Source organism: Falco punctatus (genome assembly GCF_963210335.1).
Source record: "Falco punctatus genome assembly, chromosome: 6".
In the NCBI taxonomy this organism is placed as follows: Eukaryota; Metazoa; Chordata; class Aves; order Falconiformes; family Falconidae; genus Falco; species Falco punctatus.
The window spans coordinates 37,970,824-37,989,018 of record NC_137585.1 but is presented as its reverse complement, the minus strand read 5'-3'; the positions used below and the strand labels follow the sequence as shown (position 1 = coordinate 37,989,018).

Here is an 18,195-nt window from a genome sequence, read left to right as displayed (position 1 = left end):
GGGCTGGGTCAGGAACTGCAGTACCATTTTCACAGTATCAATATAACTCAGATTAGTCTGGTTTGCAGCAACAGAGCAGCTTCTGGAGTAAGGAAGTTGGGAGAGGGAGAGGGTTCAAGGCAGGAAGGAAAAGACACAGCTTTCCATGATGCTATAGAAGATGCTGTCTAGGTGGCCTGTGAGAAAGGCCTTTTAAGAATAGAACATCTATTTTTTGCTTTAATTTGTAGAAACCATCTTGCAAATTTGTGATGCTGTCTAAATATCATTAATTCTTATACCTCATTCCAATACTTTCTGTGGTTTTCCTGCCACACATCTGTGCCCATGCTCACCATACTCTTCATAAGCCCTCAACAGGGAAAGAGATCACAGCTTCAGATTTGTCCGGAATCTTGACCTTGAACTAGTATCCATCCCTAGCTGTTTCCTCAGAGATCAAGGTTCGGTTATTCCCTCAGTATCTGCACAGCTTTGCATTTATCATTGCAGAACTTTCTGGAGCAGAGAGAGATGCTAATTTCCTCTGAAGGAGGTACACTGGCTAAGAGTATGTTCTTTTTTTAATACCAGAATCATCTGGTTTGTGTTTCTGGCTTCCTGAAACACACAGAAATATCCATTTGAATATCAATGAGAGGAGGTCCCTGACATTGCTTCTTTTGCTAAAAAATTTGAAATAGTATTCAAAATTTGAGAACAAAAAGCCAAAATCAATTTGTACTCATTTGTAGTAGTAGAAGACTCTGGAGTGTCTCTTTTCAAACTTCCCAGCCTTCTCACAAGAAGTTGAAGTGTCTCAAGGAAAACAAGCACCTCATATGAAAAAAAGTATTTTAACTGAAATAATTTTCCACCAAAAAACCCAGAGTATTTTCTGCAAGTTAACTCAGCATTATATGTTTTTAGGCAGTCACTCAAACTGGTATGTTTGTATATGAAGACCTTCCCCAAGGCCTACACTAAAGTATTGTAACACATCAGTACCAACAGCTCTTCAGATTGCGTATCACTGAGACAATCCCCAATGAGCATGATAGACAAATGAGTCTTAATCAGTGTTTCTTCTAGGATAAGTCACAATTTCATAATATGAATATCTTCATTATATCCCTTTTGGTGCATTTCTCTAAATGAAATTATACAAAGAGCTTGCCTTCAGGGGACAATTTACCAGTAGAGGCTATACCAATTGACAAGTCCTCAGCTTGAAGTCTCTTGCTGACCTTCCATCCTCCCTTTAGGAGGGAAATCTCCACTGCCCTTCAATTCACCTTTGCACAGCTGTAATTGTCTCAGAGCCAGCAACTGAGGTGGGACACAGCACCCAGCACAAGGGAAGAAAGGTAGCATGCCAACATCTCTGGGGCTTGAGACATGGACTTCATCATCTCTTTGCATCCTTGTCTATCTACTGTGAGACTGGCTGCATTGCAGGCCAAATCAAACACCAACCCTCCATAACACCCTTCTTCTGCTGTTGGGCTCTACAGAAAGGCTCAATAGTCCCCAAAGCTCCCTATCCTGAGTGCCTCCTCCCTGATGCTAGAACTGACATCTAATGTCCCCAAAACCTATTTTTGCCCACTGCTCCCCAGTTCTGCCCTGTGTGGTTCTCACTGTGCTCCTTCACATGTGCCACTTAGCCTCTCAGGGCTTCTCCTAAACCATGTTCTGACCTCCACATGGGTCCTACTACCTGCAGGGCCCTTGAGCCTTTTCTTAAGGCCCCTCTGTGGTGCCCTCTCCACTGCCCCCAAGGAATGTGCTCACTTCTTGGGGGACAGGTCATCACTGCAGCTGGCTCTGTGCAGCCCAGGAGGAGTCTTGCCTGTGAAGACACACAGCATACGCAGGACCTCTGGACTGCAGTGCCAATAGAGTGACAGCACTTCTGAAGCAGAGGGAAACTGCTGGGATCCAGGCTTGTCATCACTTAAGCCAGCTGAGGTTAGTCTTTGCAGGCTCCCTCTGTATCAGAGGAAGCACAGGTGCTCTTGAACAGGGGTCTGACTTTCAGTCACTCTGGATTGCCTCCTGGAACAGTCAGTCTCACCACTGGTCACAGATCCAACCTTATCTATTTCCCCTCCCTTTCCCCTGTGGTCCCAAGCTCTGAGCCTGCTCAACAGAATTAGGGCCAAGGAGCACCCCAGCTGCCAGTGAGACTTTGTGCTAAGCTCCCCCTATCCTGTGAGTCTCTGCTTGGAGGTCTTGTCTTCCCTAGCTTCCCTCATCATCCTCCACATCCTCTTCCTCCTCCTACAGCCAATGCACAAAAAAAGGAAAGGTCCCCCTTTCTGGAGCAGGACTTGAAAACACTTAACCCTCCATTCACATTTCCTTAATTTCAGATCCTAAATGAAATCACAGAGGACTTTTTTCTCTCTTACCTACCCCTCTCAGTGCTCTCTGTCAGAATTATTCAGCTTTCTGAAGCATTACCAGATACACTCTATAGGAAAGACACAGCAGAAGCAATTAAATAGTGTTGTTAGGTATCTATAATTACTCCAAGTAATTTTTTCCACAGTGCAGCAATTCCAAATCTCTACAACACTCTCTTTGGAAACCAGATGTTGACCATGTCAGCTGTGTGCTAAGAATGCATTTTCATGAGTTGCGTTTCTTGGAGTTTGCAAAGTAATGATGGTAATGAAAGGGGATGCTCCTGGAAAATTCCACCCATACAGGTGCAGGGTGGGCAGCACAGAGACCTGCTGGGGTCCTCAGGGTGCAGGGGGCTTCTCAGCCCTCTCCCTTGGCCACAGTATAAACTGAACACCCTCCCCTCACACAGAAGGCAAGGGAACTTTCTTCCACACTCTTGCTCATAGGAAGGTAGACAGGGCCGGTGGGGGGAGAGCATATCTGGGAAAGGAAGAATTTGTCCTGGGAGTGCTGTGCTGCTCACCTTCCACAGCAACACACAGACAGACATGGAACAATGGAAATAAAACATTTGGTTGATGCTTCTCCAGTCAGTTCCTCTCCACTTCCCCCCCAATTGGTCTGTCTCATCCCATAATCAACAGCTGCAGCAACCAAGCTCCCAGCATGTTCATCAGACAACTGTTTTGCAACTTCTAAAAGAATCCACTGATCTATGATATTCAATGTAAACGCACTTTTGCTCTACCTCCTGCCTCCCCATTACTCTTCCATTGCACTCACTTGGATTGTCCTAAAGAAATCCTTCCTTTCCTTATTGATTACTTCCTTCAAACACATGCAGAAAATTATTATACTCCCTATCTGTCAAAAGATAGATATTTGGGGAAAATCTATCCTCAGCAACCAGGCAAAGGTCCAGTAAGACACAGGCTAAGCAGAGAAAGCAGGTTTTAACTAAAGTTCAAGTAACATTGCACAGTGAACCCTGGGAATACTTCAAAGTGTTTATTTGAGACAGGGGACTTCTTAATGGAGAAAGTCCTCAGTGCAGATTTCACTAGACTGTACTCTTTTATTCTTTATTTGTAAGACAGTGTCTCCATTAGTCCCAGGCTGGAGCAAGGTGTCTGGGCAATGAGCAGGAAAATATATACACACACAGGACTTACTCTGGGACCAAACACAGAAGACAGAGCACAGATGAGAACAACTGTTCAAATACAGACACACACAGCTCTCTATGGGTCTGTCTCTCAGCCATCCTGAAAGCCAAGACCTCAAATAGCAGTCATCTGTAAGAAAAGGGACAAGGCATGAAGCTGGCGGAAATTACAAATGCAGGCTGATCTATACACGGGAGAGCTCAAGGAAAGCAGCTATCCACAGGTAGCCCCTGACAGAGACAGAAAAGCTACAGGAATGAGATGCTGCCATAATCCCAGCAGTCTTCACAAAGCAAATATAATTAAATGCAGCAATATAAAGAACTCTGGCCTTGGTGAAAATGAGCACACATCTAAGAAAGAAAGCAAATAGATCCCACTTCTAAAAAGGAACAAAAGTAAAGCACTGGCCTGAAAGAAGTGACCTGAACAATCCTGAATTCTTAAAACACCCTGATGATTCGTGGAAGAAACACTGAAACTCGGCACGCAGGAGCTGTTCTCAGGCAGCAGACTGCAGAAGAAAGGACTCTTTCTATTATTCCCAGATCTCCCAACCTGGATGGTGAGACTGTTGTATGAAACTGCTTAGACTGGAAAACTTGCAGCACAACTCTGCTGCCCAGTGCTGCACCCAATACAAGTTGATTTACCAGCACACACAATTTCTTCTCAAAACCCACAGGATTACATAATACCAGAGTGGATCTACTGGGAGAACAAAAGGATCTGCAGCACCTATTAGTATTAACATTGCAGTGTGCACCCTGTGTCATGTGGTGGGTGGCAAGCTGCCCTGTTGCAGAGTTTCCCCAGTCTTGTAAGGACTGGCCCTGAATGCTCCAACACTAACCAAAATGGTGTTCTGATTAAGCTGAGCAAAAAATGATATTTCAAAGCAAGGTCTGAACAATACAGAAAAAAAAAATCAATCTAAATCCAGGTCGGTTTGCTTTTTTGAATTTTCTGCTAATCAAACTCATCTATTCAACACACACACAAAAATCATGTTCTTTATCAGACATGATTAATAAAAGTGATGGAAATTTGGACCCAAACAAACAACTGCAAAGACACTTTAAGTACTCACTGGCAAAGGAGTTTCAAATAACACACACACAAAAACAAAAAAACACCAAACCAAACCAAAAATTTAAAAAAATCCTAGTCTCAAGGGCTAGACCTCTCTCCTGAGGGGTGATGGATACTGCAGTTTAAACCTCCATTCTGAGTCAGGCAGAAGGGATTTATTAGAATACAGTTTTCCCATTGTCTAGGAATCTGTCCTCACTTTCTGGCTAACAAGGCTCTGGGATCTGGGGGAAGATGCTGCCATTTCCTCCTCCACTTTTGTGAATGGTATCTAAAGGCTTTTGCGAGTCTACACCAAAATGAAAACACCAAAATGTCAGTTTTAATTTACAACACTAAAACTTCTAAAATAAATCCTCCATATCTGACCAAAATTAATTAATATTTTCATTGATCCCAAACTATGTTTTTTCACAAACTTGCTTGTTGCTCCCACCATATTTCTGAGGGTAAGGCATTATCATCTGGAAAGGGAAGGACAGAGGACTTGTAACTCCTGGTAATTAATGAACCATGTTATTTTTTCCCAAAAAACAGACTTTGGGGACAAAATTTGCCAGAGCCCAGTTAAAAATTCCTCACCTCCTTCTGTTTAAGACTTTTCTTTCTTACCCTACATGGCTGTGCAGTGCTGTTTTGCATCATTAAACAGCATAACCCCATTTCACCACATGAGCAGCTGAACGTTACTCATAGTGAAATGTTGCCTGTATGTTAATTTTGCAAAGTGCTTAGGATCCTTCTCGAAGGAAGGAACAATAGAAATGTAAGTCATTATCATGTACAGGAACCGAGGAAATAAACCTAAGGGAAACAAGCACCAGAAACTGTCACACAAAATGCAGACCAAGTTGAAAACTTAAACAGGAACAAGAAAAAGGCTGTCAAACAATCTTCCAGGCTTGGCATGGTGGAAGACATTGCAGAATGCAGCTAGCCTGGCAGAAGGAAATTAAATAAGCCTGGAAAACTGTTGACTCAGCAGAAGACAGCACAACCCCCAGCACATTTCAGAAATAAACCCAGGTCAGTAAATGCCAGAGCCTTTCACAAGGAAGAAAGGCCAAAGGATAGTGGCAGAAACTCAAGACACCACTACGAGGCAATGAAAGAGTGAGTGCCAGGATATAACATTACCAAAGGCAGTCTGAAAAAATTACAGACTCGGGAAAAACACAGTTCAGGCACAGGGAAAACAAACGATGCTGAACATATTGTACACTCAAATCAATGACACTAAACGCATGCCAGAGTTCATGAGCAGTGAAAGTAACTCAAGCACACAGTATCTCCACTGATAACCACAGTTTTAACACTGAGGTACCTCTGAAAAGCAGCAGAGAAGTTAACACATAACAGTGCAGAGAAAACCACAGGGGAGAAGATTGTCCTGGTCCAGTAGAAAATACTGCCAAGATGCAGGTCAGCATCAAGCCAAGTCAACCACACACAATCAGGATTTAAACCCAAAGCATGAGAGCCAAGCACAGAAACACCGGCCAGAACCAACACCAGAGAAGAGAAACGAAGCCAAAGACACAAGAAACAAGCTACACGTTACTGAAAAATAGTCTGAGCAATTTCATATTAAGAAAAGTTCATTTCAAATGCATTCAGAAGCAAATGTGGCCAGCATTCTACTCCAGGAAAAGCAAACTGCTAAAACCCTAGCAAAGAAAAAAAAAAAAAAAAAAGGGGGGGGGGGGGGGGGAGAGGAGAAGGAAGAAAAAGAAAACCAAAAACAACAGGAAAAGGTAAAAGAAAGAAAAATATAGGGTCCTATGAATATGCAGATGAGGGCAAATCATCACCTCCCTTCCTTCTCTCAAGCTCCATGGAAGGAAAACTGAGCCTCCAGTTAATAACATTCAGGAAATGTAAAAGCAGAAAAAGCAAAGGATTCACAGGCCAAGCAAAGACATTGTTGTCATGAGACAGAGTCTCAAGCAAATGCAACCGAACAGATGAAAACACACCCTCAGGCACCAGGGGCATGTTCACTCATTGTAAGCCTCCTTCAGCAGAAGCTATGCTAGCACTTTTTCCAGACTCAGTTTGGTTGGCTGCTTCATCTCTGCCCTCATCTCTTCGGGAATCTCAAATCTTAGAGCCGCCAAAATTCCCCTGCTTTCCTCAGCCGTCTTCATGTTGCATAGTCTGGCCCCCAAAAGCAACAGGAAATAAACTACCTCTTCTAACGTCACTGGTGTAACCTGTGTGGTTTCTTGCTTCTGCAGACTCCCTGAAGTGATTTCCAGTATGTGGCTGGGGACAAAGCAGGGCAAAGGGAAGCTTGCTGTGCTGTGCTGTGTATCCATCCAGTATTGCAGGACACACAACCTGCCCATGTCACTCCCGAGTGGGGTACAGCTGGAGCAATTACTGTTGGGCTGATAAACAGTCAGTTCACTCATAAATGCAGTTTGGGGAAAAAGTAATTCCTTTTTTTTTTTTAATCCTCAGATTGAAATTAGAGAAGAGTGTTGGCCTGAAGAGAGGGCAAGGCAGGAGATTCTTAGAATGTCAGCATACATCACTTAGAGGTTTCACAATTACATGCTTTCCTTAAAAAGTGGCAATGCACAAAATGAAAGCTTTAGAACATTTCCTTTTCACATGACATTTTTTTATCAAAACTGCTCAAATTTACAAAATGTTTTTACTACATTTATATGACCTGAAATTTTTCTTTGAGTGGACTCAAGAAGAAACATGAATTTGTTTTCATTCACCAAAAAAATACAAAACAACAGCTATGTATTTTCCTTTCATTTATAACCAAATCAAACCCCCCTTCCTTTTTTTGAGGATGATTCTTTTTTTTTGAAGATTGATCAGGGGTGATAGGATGGATCCTTGATACTGTGTTGTGATAAGTATTTAATTACTGTAACCATGCTTGAAAGCTCATTTTCCCACAGCAGCTCAGCTATCACCTGAATGAAGATATGGCTGTTTATTGTCAATACGCTGGGATAACACATACCCACAATCAATGAAATGCTCACAGTTAAAGGGACACAGATACACAGCAGCACCTGACATGCCATGGAAACCTCCAAGCTGGTGGCAAACAGGGTTTTTGACTAGAAGCAATGTAGCTCTGGCACTAGCATACCAGCCCTGCACTGAGAGGTGATGCTGCATTGTAAGACATAGCCTTACCACAAATTGTTTTGGTTCTCTGTAAAGTTAGGATTATCCCCTTGGATGTTAAGAAGACTGGAAATTTTCCAGCAGCACCAGGTATTTTTGAGTTGTTGCACCTTCTCAAATGCAGCTTTCCAAGTATGCAAAAGCACCTTTACTGATTTTTTCCATCTGCCCTTCACACTCTCAATGAGGCCTCCATAAGTCTGCACAAAGGCAGTTATAATTCTTTGCTGCCTATCAAAGCCTTCACTAGAGCTAGGCAGTTGGTGTGTAAAGACTGCTGCCTACCATGCTGACTAATGTTGTCTGATTGTTCCCTTGTACTCCCCCGTTGGTCCATCTGTACCCATCTGTTGCCTTTTGTCTTCTAATTAAAGTATAACTACTTTGGGGTAGAAGCCACCTTTCTTGTTAGCATTCATACAGGTCCCTGCAGAGCAGAGTCCCAAGTCCATAACTGGGTGCTGGGGACAGCCATAATGACATGCAAAAGGTGACTGCCCATACATGTGGCAAGGGGGAACAGTGACTTCCCTCACTGTGTGGCATAGGCAAGTCACCTGGAAGAAAGCCCCAGAATACAGCTTTTATCCAGAATGCAACCAAGGCAAAAGCAGTCTTCTCCTGTGCCTGGACAGTGTTACCCCATTAGTACACTAGACACAGTCCTCAGAGTTGCCCTGTCCAAGCAGTCAGGTTGGCAACCCCAATAAAGGTCAGATGGCTACTATCACCCTCATCAGCTACACCAGCATGGAAATGGTAGGAGGCATTCTAACTACAGCCTGAGCTTAATAAAGATCTCCAGATTTTCCAATATCTGATTTGCATTAGAGGACAAGGTCTCTCCAAGAAGCTGTCATTGTTTCAATGTAAGAATTCCCTCCAGTAGCCAAGGATTAGGGCCTGGTGGAGAAGAGCCAGAATATTTTTCTGCAGGCTCATGAATCATACAAATATACTCCAAAATTCAAGCAAAGTCAGGAACCACTTCAGCAAGAGGCAAAGAGAGCAAACAGCTTATACTGCCATAATACATGGCAGTTAGGAGGAGATACCAACTAATGTCCTCTTTGGTAGAAGAGATGGACTAGCTCATTACGGCAGGATGCAGTAATCTAATCTAAGGGTCTGATATGATCAGTCAGCAAAGATACCATTTGATCAGTGTGTCCACAAGATCTATGTAGGAGGCTTTTTCAGAAAGATTGTTCCATTTATCATCTGATAAGGAAAGCTTCGTGTGGCACTTGCATCTGCCCTTCTCCTTAGGAGTCAATGTACGATTAACATGGCCATAATTAGCTGCACATACATACAGTTACATCCTGGACAACTGTGAGAAGCAAGGCCAAATCCTGGCAGTGTGTGCAGCATAGGTACACAAATAAAGCCATCTGGTTGTCTGATTGAATCAGGGTCATCAACAGACTATCAGATGTGACCTAGATCAGGTATCTAAGGGATACTCACTTGGGAGTAGGGTATCCATAAAATATGTATTCTTTGATGCAAGTCTGCTGTCTAATGAGAAGCAAGGGATTCAGCAAATTGCAGTCTCTTAGAGAAATGTCCAGAAAGAACACATTACAAATAAGGGGGGAGATGTACATACAGACTCCCTTTCTCGTTTCAGCCACATGTGCTTAAATCCACAAGTGTCCATCCACCCTAACTGAAGCTATATCCTTCTAAACACAGGTTCTATGGGAACAAAATCAGTCACTAACTCTGGGTAGGTTTAAACAAACTCCTATGCCATTTATCCTCAGGGACAATGAGTCATAAATCCCCATGTACACAGGGAAATTAGCAAAACAAGACTGATTGGCAAAAACAATCCAATCTTGTCTCACCATAAAAGGAGTCAGTGGAATAAAAAACATTTCCTCTCTGAAGTCCCTGGACATGCTGGCAAGATGCCAAAACTTCACACACAGAGCAGAACCTGACCCAGGGAGGCAAGCATACCTGTGTAAGTGATCAGAAAGGCTTGCTCAGGTGGGCACCAGACAACACAAGGAGGAAACTGTCTCAAACAATCTAGTCATCTTTCCAAAGGCAAAGGAGAGCCTTCAGAGGCAATGCTTGAATTGGTACAGCTGCAATTCTCACCTTACAACCCTACGTTCTTGTTCCGCTCTAATTTTTAAAGAGCCTTCTTCAGAAAATAAAATTAAAAAATCTAAATCATTTCTTCTGCTAGGCAACATAACGAGTACATGATTCATATTGGTTCTTCATGGAGTGGCCAGTACCATCAGACCCTTACTAAAAGCCAAGAACACTGATCAGATTTTCCGTTCTCTTCCCCTCTCACCTGTTATTTCTGCCACTGGGACATTGAAGCACACAAAGAAATGACAGTGAATATTTCTTTTAATGCACTGAAAGACTTGAGACCAGGCCTGAAGGCTGCATCATCATCAAAAGCTACAGCCTCTTCAGCGTCTCTGTGGTTCATCAGCTCTTCAAAGCTGCAGACTGCAGGAGGTGACAAGTGCCTCCATAAGGGCTTTTGTTTGCAGTCACCTACAATAGCCTTCACGGGCCAACTGCCTGCTCATACAAAAGGTACATGGTAGAAGCTTGCAGAAATGATGTCTTCACTGGACCACACTTGAAGTTTTTGCTGATCAGCTTGTCCATAACCCAGTTTTTCTTTCCTATCAAATAAGTGGCCTCTTGTGAGACACTCTTCAGATTCATCTTGTTAATCTAATCACAGAAATGTAGGCTGGCAGAGAACCACAAGAGATCACTTACTGCATCCACCAGCTCTGAGGCAGGACAAGATAGATTCAGACCCTGTGCTGTTGGATATTTTTCTATGTGTCCTCCAGCAAATGAGCCTCACCAGCAAATGAGCCTCACCATGTCAACAATTAGACTGTTCCTACATATCTAGCTGAAATGTTTCTGCTTGAAAATTTAGCAAGATGTCATCTTTTTTCTGCTTACTGTGGACATGAAAAGCAACTGACCATAATGTTCTTTTTTCAACTAATTTGGGTATCCAAAGGCTTATTTTGTTCTCCTTCCTCTTTTTTTTTTTTCATAAAACAAAAATGGTTTTCCCATTTTCTTTTCTAAATCCTTCTTTTTTTTTTTTTTTTTTCTGCATCTCCCTCCCACACTCCAAAGGAACCCTTCCTAAGAATAGATGGGCACAGCACTGCTCTGTCCCAAGCAGGGTACAGGGTCACACAAGTTCACAAACTCACCTTACGTGGACTATGATTGAGGCTGAACATGACTCTGGAAAGCCCATTCAGCAGAGAGTTGTGGGACCGTTTTTCAACCTATTTCAGCATTAGGAAATACTGGAAGTCCACAGTCACTGAGGCAGCTGACAGCATGTCACAGCAAATGGCCCTGTGCCCACGGAGCACTAATGTATGCAATGGTGTAGAGGAACAGGCTAAGAGCAGCCTGTCCATGAATTTGTAGTCATGGGCACACGGGTGGCTAAAGGAAGCAGAACAGTTGCTGCTAATTGATTTTCAAGAGTTCAAAAGTCAAACACTGATAATTATAGGAGCAGCAGCAGCCAAACATTTTATCTGCTGAGGGGGGTGAGGGTTGACAGGGGCAGAGGATTAGCACATGCAGCGGAGAGAATGAATCTTTCAGCTTAAGTTTCTTCTTTGTCCTTCTCTAAAATGTCCTGTAGTGGCACCTTGACCCAGCCCATCACCTGGGGCTTTGCTCATCCAGCCAGAAGCAGGAGTTACTGAAGCATGCATGGTAAGAGACGCCCCAGGGAGCCTGCGAATCAAAGGACTCTGCAGGGTTGCACAAGAGGTTGCTGTCATGAGCTGCATGGAAAGGTGCTCTGAACCCCTGGTGACACACCTAAGGGAAGAGGCGAGAAGCATCAGCAAAAGGGAGAGGCTGAGAACAACCTAGTGATACAAGTGATGCAAAAGTCACTAGAAATTAGAGAAAGAATCCCAAAGATGGCCCCAGAGACAGTAACTGTGCCATCCCCATGTTCGTTGGGGGAAGTGAGGCAGCAGACAGGAGGAGCACAGAGCTGATGGGGCAAGACTGCTGTGCCCTGCCTCAGCAGTGAAGGGGATGTGATCAAGAGCTGGACAGCAGCACTTGCCAGCTCTCACAAAGGTATCATGAATCCAGAAATAAGTCCTGATCAGATGTGGGATTATATGAGAGCAGAGGAGAAAGGCCACTAGATAAAAGATCTGGGTGAAAACTTTCCACACAAAACATCACAACCTACAGACACAAGCCCTAGTGTAGTACTGAGCCTGTGGCTCACCTTGCAAGACCTCTGGCACCAGCTCATGGCTACATTGAGGCAGGGCCTTTCATGGGGTGTAAGGGTGGACCTCCTTCATCACCTCCATCTGCATACCTACCCCTCTATAATACATACAACAGGGGCATCTAGGCACCCAAAACACATCTAGGCTGTCTGGCCTGTGAAGCAAAGATCTCCACTAACTAGCTACTTAAAAGGTAGTGAAGGAAGACATTCAGCCTTCTCCCGCTAAGGAGCAGAGAACAGAGAAGTGAATGAAATGCAGCACATTTGCTTATCACAAAAGCAATTGGTACTCATGGCTACAAGAACAGAAGAGCTCAGGTTACTTCCCCTTTCCAGAAACTGGTTGCTCTGCATGTTCTTTCATGTCAGCCCTATGAGGCTTCAGTCTGTCTGAAGAACGTAGGAGGAGATTTATCATCATCAGAGTCTGGGGACAGCTGTAGCTCTTCTGGAAAATTAATTCCTGTTCTGAAATAACTGGTGAGGGTTTGAAGATATTTCTTCCCAAATTGGGATGAAAAATCAAAATCTCAAAAAATTTCACAGAGCTGAAATCCTGAAACAGTTTAGTCACTGTCTGCATCTTTGCTGCTCAGAAAATGGAAGGCTTCACACCTGTTTTTAAAACATTTCTTTATATATGTATACCCTAAGACACATACTCCTTATAATCTATTTGCCATCTTTCAAGAATCAACTGCACCAAGCTTACCAAGCAGTAAACTGTTACTAAATCCAGAGGAGAGTAATGAAAATGATCAGAAGACTAGAAAACATGACCTACCACCAGGAGAGACTGAACAAATTCTTGTTTAATCTACAGCAGAGGTGACTGGGAGAAAACACGATAGAAGCCTTCAAACATACATAGGGAAGATTAAAAAAGGAAGAGAATAAACAATTCTCTGTGTCCACTAGGGAGATGCCAAGTAGTAATGGGCTTAAACTGCAGTCAGGGAAATCTAGGTTAGACATTAGAAAAACTTTCTAGAGTAAGGAGAAAGAAGCTGTGGGAAGAGGTTGCCTCAGGATTTCATGGAGTTTCTAGCATGGAAGGACTCTCAGAACAGGTGAGACAAACATCTGTCAGGAATAACTTCCATCTAGTTGATCCCTCCCTTGGGCACAGGAAGGGACTAAATGACCTTTTGATGTTCCTTCCAGGCACAGCATCTGATCATGCATAAAAGTGCAGAGATGTAGTTAAAGACTGAGCTATAATGAACGCACACAAGTGGACTGAATCAGTGTTTCCCATGCAGCCTTTCATCTTCCATCTCCTACTGCCTGAGTGTTTGACTTGGAAACCCTCCTGTGCTATGTGCAGATTCTTCTAGAAGTTGCCTAGAAGTTGGGAGGTCAAAGCATGTTGCTAATTTAGCAAAAATTATTGAGAGTTTGGATGATTTTACACTGCAAAGCAATGCACTTACAAAGGTATTGGGATTCTGTACTAATAATATAGGAATAATTTCTGGCCTGCCTGGTAGCTCTGTTAAGGGCCAGCACTCTGCTTTGCCTGACCCTCTGCAAACACAGAACAAAACTATGATCTTTGTCACAAACAGCTCTGTTTCACCCTTACATTTTAATGTTTGCATTTCAACTGAATGGAGAAAATTAAGAAAAAGACTATGAGGTTCCAGGTATGAAAGGTATTTGTCTGTGATCAGAGCATGTTGGAGATGACATCTGTTTTTTCCAGGAAGAACCTGCCAGCATAAAATTCGAACGGCTCAGAGTTTGATTATAATAATCTGAGCAAGACACCCACTTCAGGGTAAAACATTTGTGTTGAGGAAGCACTATGGGCTTTTCATACTACTAATACCATAGTTCTTCACAGTCACATTTCAATCCAGCCCCAGGTCTTATGAACTGAAGAACTGTTCTGGTTTAATGGACGCCAAGTAGTCACCACAGTCAGCAAGGCCTGGCAAGTCCCAGGTTTAATACCAACAGTTCAGCTCACCAGTATCCCTTCCACTAATTGTCTGGTTCATCTGAGAGACCATGGATACACCCTCAGAGACTGAACAACCTCTCTTACCACTCATAGAAGCCCCCCCATCTCTCACTGAGGATGCAATAGGGATAATGCATGTGGTAAGCAGGAAAAAACAGAACTGCATTTAGCTGTGCCTCCCGAGAGCCTACAAAGCATTCCAGCAACAGATTCCCCACAACCAGCCCTGCTAATAATCCCTAGCAGGATTCACACTGCTCCTGCCTCGTTTTCCTGCTCTGACAATGGAGTTATCCTCTGTGAGAACAAATTTAATGCCAGCTACAAACAAATCTTCCTGCACTTTGCCTGGTGGGCTTTAGTGAAGCTGTGTGATGGACAGAGCCTGACGTGAGGTCTCTGCAGGCTGAGCCTTGCCTGCCCACCCCCTGTGCAATATCCAGCCAGCCTGCCTCCAAACATGTCCAAGAATTGTCCACATGCTGATGCCATGCCATATGTTTCCTCACACTCCTGTTTCGCTGAGACCTCTGCTGTCTCTCCCAGACCATACCTTCCCATCTGGTCTACACAGTGCCAAGACTATGAGACAGAAGGTCTTCCTGGAAATCATGCAGAAGCTGGGGCCTTTCACCCTCTCCCCAAACTGCAACTACTGGGAGAGCTTAGTGCCTGCCAGGCAATAATGAGGTGGCACTCCTGCCTCCTTCAAAAGTTGTTCCTCCAGCCCTCTTCTGAATGCATCGCTCCTGACAGCTCCCTTTTTCATTCTCATTTCCCCATTAATTTCTTCCTGAGTTTCACCACAGAGGCCACTTGCAAGTCCATGCAGACCATGCAGAGAACAAGCAGCTGAGGAAAAAAGGCTTTCTGTGCCTGGTGGGGCAAAGGGGCATTTTTCTAAGCCATACACATGATCACATCCAGACCAAGCTCTGCTTCATACCTATTGAGTGTCCTGCTAAATTCTCCTTGCTTTCATTCTGCCTTCTCAACCCCATCACTTTTTTATACCTTATTTTCTTAGCCATCAAACTACCCCCCCTACTTCAATTCAAACCCTTTGGGAGTGCTTGTTTCAAGCCTGGACCACTGACATTTATGTGGGAGGTGAAATGAACCAAACCTTTGCACTAACACAGAAATCCACACCATTTCTAAAATGCTGCTTTGGGTTACATGCAAATTAGTCAGAAGTATGCAAATTTGGATCTTTGAACAACTTGATATGATTTCACTTACACATCCTACTTAAGGCACCATCCCATTGCGAATGACACTGGCCAGATATATCAAGCACAGTTAACACTGGCGTATATTACTAAGTGTAGCTGTAGCTCATTCACAGCAATTTAGCGTACAGAACTTGACTGCCTCCAAGCCATGCAGGGAAATAGTTTTTGTCTCTGCCATTGAAACCCATGGCACTGAGGAGGTCTCTTCTCTGAAAGGCAGGAAAACTTGTGTTCAGAGGTTACAGAAGGGAAGCTGATGAATTTTTTATGCACGCTAATGGAAGAATGTAATGGCATCCTGCATGGAAAAGACAGCAGCCTGTGTATCGGAGATACCCGTGGTCCAGGATGCAAGGAGGAGACTGCCAGCCCTTGATAAGAAGTACAGAAAGGCCTGGGAGGTTATTTGCCTCGAGCCTTCCTCCATCCTCCTCCCTGATGCAGTTTGAGAATTACCAAACATTTCCTACCCTCTCCCACTTCCTCTCCTTGGTCAGAAGGATGATCACCAGCTTGGGATGCATCTGATATCCGTCCTCACTGAACGACAAATTCCTGCCTTCAAATGTAACATTGATCAGGTACCTGCAGGAGAGAGAAAAGAGCAACGAGAATGTTAACACTGGGGAACCAAACCCAAACCCCAAAAAGCCTGCCTCTCCCCTGTAACTTACACCAGAAGGGTAGGAGCACAATGCAAACAATGGAAAATCTAAGAGGAAGGGAGTGGGAGAAAGAACAATTACTCCAGGAACTGGGACAATCAGGCAAGGCAAGACAATTGCCCCCTTTTTGTGACTGGGATAGGGAAGCAATGTTCTATGTTGGCTCTCAATGAATTTCTGAAAGCACACCTAAGAGTCGCATGCACACATGTGTGCCCACAGTCCCTGATTTCCCCTTACCACAAAGAGCAAAAAGATCCATAGCAATTAGCCATGTAAACATACTCCACAGCCTACACTTTGCTCACTCTCCAAAAAGGATTTCACATGTCATTTGAGGACAGTGATGGCCTACAGGTGAAACAGTGGAGATAGCCTCCCTCCAGCCCAAACATCAAGACAATGATACAGGAACCTACAGAGAGCAGAGGAAGGAGCAACACACCTGCAAGAAGCTCCATCCCTATCAGAGTCAGCACACCTCGTGGGGCCCAAATGATCCTCTGAAGCAGCTTAGGAAAAGGGACAGGGGATGCTGAGATAGCCCAGTGAAAGTCCTTTTCCCTAGAGACATAGTCATACTTTATACCTGGCAAGATCAAACTAAAGGGTGATCAGCCCTGCAAATCCACGCAGCCAACATTATTGATTCTCTTTGTCTGGAAAGGCCCCATCACTTCTGTGTGAGGCACTCCCCTCAGGGGCATCTCATGTCAGCTGTACAAATGGACTATTAAACAGCCCAGGCTTCAATCTTATTTATCCTAAGGCCTCTTTGCTCAGCTCTGGCAAGGTCTGGGAAGACCTTTAAGTGGGCTGAGATTATAGCTACACTCATTTCAAGGCCTTGCTGCATTGTGAGAGCATGTTAAAGTGGTGTTGCTGTAAATGAGAATTAGGCCTATTGTTTTCTTAACTGTCAGACCATCCAGAATGAGCCTGTGGGGAAGAGGAGGAGGCAAATATATATTTCACAGTTCAGTGGCTTATATGACTTCTTCGTGGCTCTCTGACAGTTTCTCCTGTTCATATATTTCACTTCAATTCACAGTCCTGTTGCATGAAGTAGATTTTGCCTTTATACACCTGCTCTGTCACCAGTAGCATCACACCACTGTGAGAGGCAGAGGTGACCAAGCTGCCTGCCAGGCTAGCCCCAGGACTCTGCCCTCCCGTGTTCTGCCCAGTTCTCCTATAAATTACACAAGCAACATTTCCATAACAAACATGAGAGGTTCTTCTGCTCTATTACACCATGACAGCAGGAAACATTTCCTGATATTTAGCTTCTGTTTGTCCCTTCCGAACTCAATTTGAACCAATGTCAAGAAAAAAAGAGGGAAAAAAAATATTTTCTTTCAGTGGGTTCAGGCTTTCCCACTACCTGCACACAGGGAAGTGTCTGCTAATCTAATGAAAGCATTGGTAACAGGGAAACTTCTTCAAATAAATAAAAAAGCAAGTCATGATTTCACCTTCTTCCATTCCCAAACTTTTTTGTCTTAACTGTTAATCAACTAAATTCATCCACTAATTCCCCATTACCAAGTGCAATCAGCAGTTATGTTTATTTCTAAAGGAAATTCCAGACTTGCTCCATGTTGTGACCTTCAAGGGATGAGCACAGAGTAGGAAACACAGCCATAAGGGAGCCCAGCATGAAACATTTGCAGCAGGATGATTTTCAGAGGCAGACTATTGGTTATTTTCTGAAAGGCAGACCCATTCAGCACCCAAACACTGATAGAACCCCAAAACACCAGCCACATGGAAAATCTTAGCCATGCCATTGTTTGTAATGGTGTAAAATATCCCATGTCAGGACCAAATATGCTCTTTTTCTGGCATTTATTTTCCAGCTCTTTGCATTGCTCTGATACCGAGGGATGCCAGGCACAGACCATCACCAGGTTTGTGCAACCTACCAGACCTAGTTGAGGCTCTGGTTGTGGGAAAAACCCTCCAGTGGACCAAGATTACAATTTCATGACTTCTCTGCACTGGCCACCAGAGTAAACACAAAGCAAGTCTCTGAGAAGATGAAGATGCCATTAGCCTGATGGGAGTTGTAGCTTTATATGTCAGTAGTTAGAAAGCAGTGCCAATACCTAATTAAACAAACAGCAATATTAAACAGTTCGTAGCCCTCTTTCCCCTCCCACCTGAGAATGATGCCATTATGGGAATCTCCCTTGCACAGCCTGACAAGAAGATTTCACAGAAATCAGCAACAGGT

General features: G+C 43.8%; 1 protein-coding gene across 2 annotated transcripts in view; it reads right to left on the bottom strand.

Annotated features, from left to right (window-relative positions):
- Nucleotides 1-18,195, bottom strand: part of GRIN2B (glutamate ionotropic receptor NMDA type subunit 2B) — a 262,368-nt gene that overhangs the window by 97,813 nt on the left and 146,360 nt on the right. For both annotated transcript variants that reach the window (XM_080393094.1, XM_080393095.1), the window contains one exon: nucleotides 15,765-15,879. In XM_080393094.1, the coding sequence (XP_080249220.1) occupies nucleotides 15,765-15,879 (115 nt within the window). The remainder of the gene's footprint in view (nucleotides 1-15,764; nucleotides 15,880-18,195) is intronic.